At 39.8% G+C, this 8,034-nt stretch overlaps 2 protein-coding genes across 2 annotated transcripts in view; one reads left to right on the top strand and one right to left on the bottom strand.

Moving 5' to 3' along the window:
* Positions 1-479: 479 nt before the first annotated feature.
* On the bottom strand, positions 480-6,146 carry LOC140237216 (glutathione S-transferase P-like). Its single transcript, XM_072317160.1, has 5 exons — positions 5,878-6,146; positions 4,739-4,959; positions 3,995-4,129; positions 2,461-2,597; positions 480-795 (listed from the first exon to the last, which is right to left on the bottom strand). Exons 1-5 carry the CDS (start codon positions 5,958-5,960, stop codon positions 532-534), a joined length of 840 nt encoding a protein of 279 aa, XP_072173261.1. The 5' UTR covers positions 5,961-6,146; the 3' UTR covers positions 480-531.
* Positions 6,147-6,282: 136 nt separating this feature from the next.
* Positions 6,283-8,034, top strand: part of LOC140237305 (uncharacterized) — a 53,849-nt gene continuing 52,097 nt past the window's right edge. Inside the window, exon 1 of the mRNA XM_072317243.1 lies at positions 6,283-6,343. Coding sequence (XP_072173344.1) covers positions 6,317-6,343 — 27 coding nt within the window. The 5' untranslated portion in view covers positions 6,283-6,316. The remainder of the gene's footprint in view (positions 6,344-8,034) is intronic.

The following is an 8,034-nucleotide window of genomic DNA, read 5'->3' as shown; positions in this document are numbered from 1 at the left end:
CTGAAGGGCAAATCAAGACCAAAATTTTCATCATTTCATAAACGAGAGATGGTATAAGCTGCACGAAAATTGAACAAGCACGATTCCCACTATACTATACTATACGCAGCCATACGGCATTTTCGAATAGTGCCCTCTTACTGTACGAGCTGAAATTTTCGCACACAGATATTTTCGTGAATTGGTCCTTCGAGGACATTTTCGCGTGTTGTTAATTTCACGGTTGCGAGGGTCTAACTGAACTGACTTATTTGCGCGTTGTTATTTTCGCGTGTTGTTATTTTCGCGATTCAAAGGCGATTCGCGAAATTCGCGAAAATAAAACCACCGCAAAAATTTCAGCTCGTACAGTCTGTAACCCGGTATTAGGAAATCCTCATTGGATCGTTCAGTTCAAGCTATTTGCATGCCCTCGAAAACGTGCACCGTATACCCGAATAGTATACTCCTATGTGAACCCAGCCTTACAAAAACTCTATAGGCACCTTGTAGCAATGGATTCAGCAACATAATCAAATATGCAAGCTGCCGTTACATCTGCTTCGAAGAACCATTAACCGTGGTGGGCATGTAGGGGATCTTGTAGGGTGCCCTCCTTGGGCTCGACATGTAGGCCGAAATCTTCGGGAGCGCTCTGATGTGGTTGTAGTACGACTGCAGCTTGGGGAACTGGTCAAGAATGACCACAGGGGGGCGGCCCACGTCTAGCATGCCAAATTCCATGTTGACATCCAGCAGGTCGAATATCAGGAAGTCCACCCATGTAAGACGGTCAGTGACAAAGAACTGATTTTGCTGAACAACAAAATAAATGGTGTGGTTATAACTTTTGATATTAATCGCCAGTGCTCAAATATCATTACATCTGCCGAGAATGAGAAGGGCGTTAAGATGCCTCGAACACTATGGCTTTAATAGCAACTTAACACCCTCATCATTCTCACCCGACGAGTCAAAATCACAGTGACTACATCTTAAAGACCTGATAGTGTGGGGATAAAATGGAGTCAGAAGGCCGGTCTGGCTCAAATATAATTGATAATCTCTGTAACAAATTGTGCACAGCTTTAGCACTGATATCTATGTAAGTACACTCACAGCTGAAGAAGGTGGGCAGCAAATGAATAGGGCCACCCATGAATCCCCACAGTACTGGGTCTTTATACTGTACCTGTGCACAAGGCAGAAATAACTGACAATTTAGTGAAATTCTATTCTATTTTCATATTTGTCTGCATTGACAGTAAGTATTAAAGGGACTTTACTACTTCCACAATCCTTACAGTATACTTTTTTCACAGTGCACTTCCTCACCTGCTCTGAAAAGCTACAGTCTGTTCGATCCTACTGGATATTATTTCAAACAGTTGTTGTTTGTATGTAGAGTGTACCAAATAATCTCCACAAAAACAGCGACAGTATATTTTGAAGATATACAGTGATTTTCTTTCTTTTTTTTTTTTTGTTGGTTGTTTTCATTGCATGTGGTGGGGGGGGGGGGGGAAGCAAACAAACAACCAAATATAGTAACAATAATCTGCAAACCATTCTAGTGTTCACAGGATTTCATCACAGGGTGCAACTGGATTTCAAAGCATGTGTCAGGTTCCAGCTCACATGAAATGTGCAGTCATCACCAAAAAGTAGTTTTTTATATTTCCTTCAGTCTATTTTTTTTTTTTTTGGGGGGGGGGGGCGGTGTCAAAGTAACAAGGACAGAATTAGCAGTCATATGATCTAGCATGTAAGACGATAAATGCTACAGGAAATAAGGACAATTGGAAAATCTTCCAAGGAAAATGTAGACAGAGGCTATCATTTAACAACAGCAACACTACTATTACAACAAACTCTAAGCTTTCAGACTGTCTACTTCTTTTAAAACCCTGGCCTGACCGCAGTCAGAATATCACTTACGTACTATCGCAGTGCGTCATTAATGCAATATGACCCTAGGGATTAAAAGTTGAATCACAATTTGGTCCCCTTGAAGTCAAATGAAGAATTTTACTGGCAGCTGCACACCAGCATGAACTTAAAGGAGAATGGCATCCAAATATGTATGCGACTTGAGGGAATGCAGCAACATAAACAGAACAACTGAGCAAAGTTTGAGGAAATTGGCAATCTGTTGAAAAGTAATGAATTTCTAAAGTTTCAGTGCAGCCATCGTTTAATGATAAGACTGCAACATTTTGTGAGGTTGAGTAATGGACAATGATACAGAGAAACTATCAAGAAAATTCAACATATTTTACCTTTTCTATCATAATGAAAGAGCACTTGACTCATCTATTTCAGAAAGCAGGGGAATCGCTATGACCCTTAAGTTTTAACTATGTTAACAGCAAATTCAGGGAATGTGTACTTTTCATTAAAAAAAAAAAGGAAATTGTGTGGAATTCTCTTCATATTTTCTTTGGCTATAACTAATGGTGTAATAAGTCCTTTAGTATTTACCTGTGCGGTAATAGAGGGAGCAATTTTCTCGAAATATCCTAGCCAGAGGGGTGCAGTCTCCTGGAGGTATGTGTCCCTCATTTCCACGGAGAATGCCGGGTCGTAGATCAGCTTGGACAGCTTGCTCTTTGCATCCTCTGGAGAATGAGAAGCAGAAAAGCTACGTTGTTGTTGTTGTAGTTTGTGCGTCATTCAAGACTGAAAGTTTGCGCCTTCAAGTTCATCTTATTCAATCTAAACAATATTAGTAAATGGAAACTGATAAGGGAAACTAACCAGAAAGGCATAAAATTTATAAGTGAAAAAATAGGCAAAAATCCCATTTTCTTTGCTCTTTTTTTCACCTATTAATTAATACTACAATGATAATCCTACAAATATGGGCATAAATACTTTTTTTTCCCTTTTTTTATCTATTTTTTTTTTTTTTTTTAAATCTTGTGGTGAGCAGTCTGCTCTTAATAGAGTTGACGCAGTAAAACATGTGCATGATTATGGGCAAAATCTGGTCAAACCAGCTTGGTGTATGAGCAGAACTTCTCAGTTCCTTAACAGTAATCTAGGTCACTCAGTTTCAGCATGGGGGCGCTCTGCCCGAACACAAAATTATATGAGTGAAGAAATAGATTCTCAAATCATGGGCACCAAAGAGGATATTATCACACAACATACACTTCAATACAATACAGACTCTCATCTACATAATCTTTATTTCACACTATTTTATGTGGATTCATGGATAATTTGTATTCTCTAATATCAGTGGCTTACAATCTGCCAATCCTATTTTTGCCTCAAAACGCAAATCAAAGCACAATCATCATAAATTATCATCCACTTCAGAGTTTATCAGCTGTGAACCAGAGATCAACAAGTGCTAACACCACTGCGCAATGGCTACAGATGGAGTTAGTGTAGTTCTGATTCTCAGTGGATAGAGTTATGATACCCTCATCAACCTCCCTTCGGATAGACCTGCCTTACAACACAAGATGTGTAATTGAAACTCCCTAGACTGGTCCCATCTTACTGAAATCAAAATAGAAGAGGACTGCTGCCAAGAATACGCCATTATTAACTGGCACCAAATGGTTTACAATGGCCCAATGACTTTGTGAACAAAGATTGTAACAATTACTTTGTAGTCAGTGTGCCATGCCTAGTGGTATCAAATAAAAATAAATTCATTGATCCATTCAAACTTGCTACAACAAATATAACAAAATTATCTCTCAATATATATTTGGTGGCAGTCTGACACACATTTTTCTTTGCATGTCAGCTGTCTTCTTTTTGTATAATTCAATGAATTATTAGTAATGTATGAAAATGATGTATGGAAATGATGGAAACCACTTGAAAATACTGCCCCTAAAATATTCACAAGTTTGAAATACAAGACTATCTGTGGATAAATAACAAACCAAAAATTGAAAACAAAACAAGAAATACACCATACAAGAACTGAAGATTATGTGTCCCGAGTATAACAACAGTGGCGGCCTTCCTTTCTGTTTAGTACGCAACCACATACCGACTCCCAATGCCAGCACAGTGCAGTAATGAAGATTCTCGCAATCACAGTCCATTCCTGTTGAGCGACCGATGTAGTGAAGTATAGCCTGCTGCTGTACCATGGAAACTCCTGATGAAGTCACAATGGCTGGGACTGAAGAAAGAACAAAAACAAAACGTGTGTGACAATTTAACATCACTGATTTATGCACGTCAAATGCTTTGTTGATTAATAAACATTGTATGTTACAAGTGCCAAGTATTCTCCCTGCATGGAAGAGAGAGCAAATATCAGGTACTCAAACAAATTGTATCAGTAACTGTAATGTGCTTTCAGAAATCATTAAATGATACAGCCTTCATTCATCAGGAACAAAGACTGATCCCTAGCCCCATTCTGTCACTAGATAGATGAAGTTTTACTGTTCAAAGTGTCCCTAGGTTTCAAACAAATCATATGCCATCAATACATTGTCAAATAATCCTAGCATTCATTCAAGCATAGAACACAGAAGTGATGATGTCCATCGTAATACAGCTTGTGGTGGAACCGGGTGTGCTAATAAAAATTAAAGGGTGGCACACGCCCCCATTTTTTCTTTTTCTTTCTTTTATTTTAATCAAAAAATAAAGGGAGCACGCGCCTGGTGCACCCCCCGCCTGGATACCCCACCGTTGTTCAGAACCAGTTTCCATGGCAGTGAGTGGCTATGAGTAGACAGCACACTTTGTATTCTATTCTGCCCAACTGACATTTTGGTACCTTGGCCATAGGTGTAGAGTCCCTGCTCTATGCCCAGTCGCTTGGCTTCTGGCCAAGTTTCACGCGTGAAATCGGTCTGGTTGTACGGCACACTGGCTTGCTCCAGCAGAAATCGGATGGCCTCTGCCCTCCCTCGGCCCGCAAAGTAGTGGATGGTGACAAATCCCACATCGGCTACTGGAGCACAGCCTGCTTTCCCTGTTGCAAGCTCCTGGAATTTTCTGTGCATTCAAAGCAGCAAAATGTATCGTACTCTCTCATGAGAACTGTTGGATGAAACTCTCTCTCATCATTAGTATTCAACTTCCACTGAAACATGAACAATAATGAAGAAAGGTTTAATTTTTACTCAAAATTGCTTGATGAAATTTAATAATTAATTTCCCTCAAGTATATGGTAGAGTCTACAGAGGATTAAAGGGGCTGTACAGTACAGGTTGAGGTGAGGATTTAGGTTTAAAACATTGTGTGTGTGTGTGTGTGTGTGTGTGTGTGTGATATGACAAACCTCTTATAAAAAATGAAAGAGCATGCAATTTCAAGAAGGATTCAAGGTTTGTTTAATTCAAATTGGCCTTCAAATGGTTGAGATATCCAAAAAAGCGATCAATTGACATGCCACTTCTTAGACCATTAGTAGCAGTGTCTAGGCGGGGAGTGCAAGTATTAGGATCTCTTTGTTTTACCTTGTTTTTAGATATCTCAGCCATCACAACACCAATTTTCATCAATTTAACTTTTGATTCCCCTTAGAATTGTTAACATTTCATAGAGTGGTTTATAAATATCTCGCAATCACAAAAAGTTATAAATTGAATTTTCACCTCAACCAGTACTAATTCATTCTGTAATTAATACAGTCCCTATTTAATGACTCACTTACCAACAAAACAGTTCCTCTGCTGTTATAAAGAACATAAAGTAAACATAAAGTAAAGTATGAGTTAACAAACTGCTAGCTGTACCCTAGTAAATACATCGGGTTTCACGTGTTCCATGCATGGCATGCTCGCTTGTGTGTGGTCTATGTGTAAAAGTTGTAAACAAACGCTAATACTATCCCTCCCATATCACCTGCCCATCTAGGTCCTCCCTATATAGAACTAGGCTAGTCAATGGATGATCTTTCACACGCTTACCGCATAACCACTCCAGTTTTTCCAGTGAAATAAATCGTAAACAAAGCAGCTACTATCACTGCGCCGAACTGAAGAGCATCCATTTTGATCGTAGGAAGCCGAATTGAGAAAAATCTATGTCAGTATTTTTCGAAAGGCACTCGCAATCGTTTGTTCGTGACCAGTACCCCAGTGTGTCTTCAGCTCTAAGCCACGTAGCGTTGCCTGATTGAACAAGCAGCCGTCGCGGCGCGCCACATCGGGGCTCGCCCTTGAGATCGGCCGCAATGCCTCCGTGCCAATTTGCCATCGTACGCTGACGTCTCCGTGTACTAGAGATCTGCCGCCGTGGCCGTGGTTGACTGAATTTCAGATGCGCGGAGTCGATAGTCGCAAGTTAGCATCACTCATGCTCAACGGTAGCTGGCGCTACTGACAAACTTCGCTGGAATCAAGCAAGATGGCTGCTCTTCCCTCTATCAGCCAGGTAAGAGTTGTAGATTTCAACCGTCTTTTTTTACTATAAATGTGGGGTTTTAATACTTCTCAAGGGAAATCATACTCACCCGTATTTTGATTAATGTGTTTGTGTAAAAATTGTTGTGACAAACCCAACTGTATTTGTGTGAATGTGGCTTATATCTTCAGTTACCGCGCTGTATGTGACATCAATTAATTAACTGTCTTTAGCTGACATTTCAATGAGCACGGTCACAAATGGTCTCTGTGACGGGGGCACAGCCCCACCGCATCGCCGCTTGTCAGTGCCCGATCGCAGTGCACCACCACCGCACCACCATACTCCTGCGAGGCGAGGTGGAGGCGAACATCGCAGACCCGCCCATGCCATCCCGTCCGTTGTCCCTACTCAGTGTATCAAGAAATGCCACACCCACCCATAATTATAATATTTGAAGTTAACCAAACCTCTTGTTATCAGTGCAGGGTTAATAGCCACCATAACAAGGGAATAATTTTACCATTTATAGTGATAGGCATAAAATTAAAAGAAATGTACTGCCACTGGCTAGTCATCTGGATCACATGTAGAGCCTAGAAAGAGCACCTTTTGATAATCATGTTGAGAGTTTGATTTGAGTGTCATGTCTTTCATCATCATGGTCCAAATAAAATCTCTTTGTTTGTGGACCATTGTGGCGGGTAGCATTTCCCCCCCTCAGACTCATGTTGTACTCTACAATCTAGGCGTTGTTATGAATATGTGAACTACTACTAGATCGGCCTACATGTACCATAGTTTATATGGGTAAACTTGGTCTAACGTTAGATGTCTAACGTTAGAGTCTAGCTGGTAAACTCGGCCACTTGTATGTAATGCGTGCGCTGGGGGCCGAGTTTACCCGCTAGGCCGAGTTTACCCATAACTACATAGTACATGTATGGTAGAACTAGAAGTAGTAGTGTTGTCGCCCAGTCCAACAATGCTTTATATTCAAATGATATCCCTGTTTAGTGGCTCTTGTTATAAAGCAGTGACATTTAAATTCATATTGACAATATTCAACACGTGATGTGAAATTTTCTTGGACTTACAATTTACCCGCTACATGTCTTTTTCCTGTGTTGACGTCACTATGAGTGTGACATGGAACTACTTGGTTACTTGTTCTATGTGAGTGGTATCTCCCTTATTTGTTGATGATACATATAATGCACTGTATTAAGTTTGTAAATGGATTGAGTATTGAATGAATGAGTGTGAATCAAGGTAACTGAGCTATTGTTACTGGTTAATATTGAATCTTTGAGTGTGAAGATAAGTGTGTACAGACCAGGCCAGTTAGAAGCAAAACTTTCTAGATTTCTATTGTCTTCCACAAACATGATTGTGGTAGGCTTTAGCTGACATTTCAATCAGCACAGTGCTGTGACAGGCACACTGCTACCATTTTGCAGATCAATGAGGAAAAAACAAACAGCTTTAGTGCTTCAAAAATACTTGAATGTGAGTCACAATAGGAATAAAAATAACCTACATGAAATTGGTAATAAGTGTAATCAATGTTAAGTATTGTTTTTAAGTTATATGTGCACAGTGTGAACAATAGTTTTATTAATAAATGTAGAATAACCATCTCTGTGATGGTTTATTGAGAAAATTAGTATCTCCCTATAATATTTGCAGCTTCCCTTAATTTTTTTTTTTTTTGTACAGAA

This window comes from Diadema setosum, chromosome 13 (assembly GCF_964275005.1).
Source record: "Diadema setosum chromosome 13, eeDiaSeto1, whole genome shotgun sequence".
NCBI lineage: Eukaryota > Metazoa > Echinodermata > Echinoidea > Diadematoida > Diadematidae > Diadema > Diadema setosum.
The sequence above is the reverse complement of the archived record's forward strand: the minus strand, read 5'-3'. Positions and strand labels throughout refer to the sequence as shown.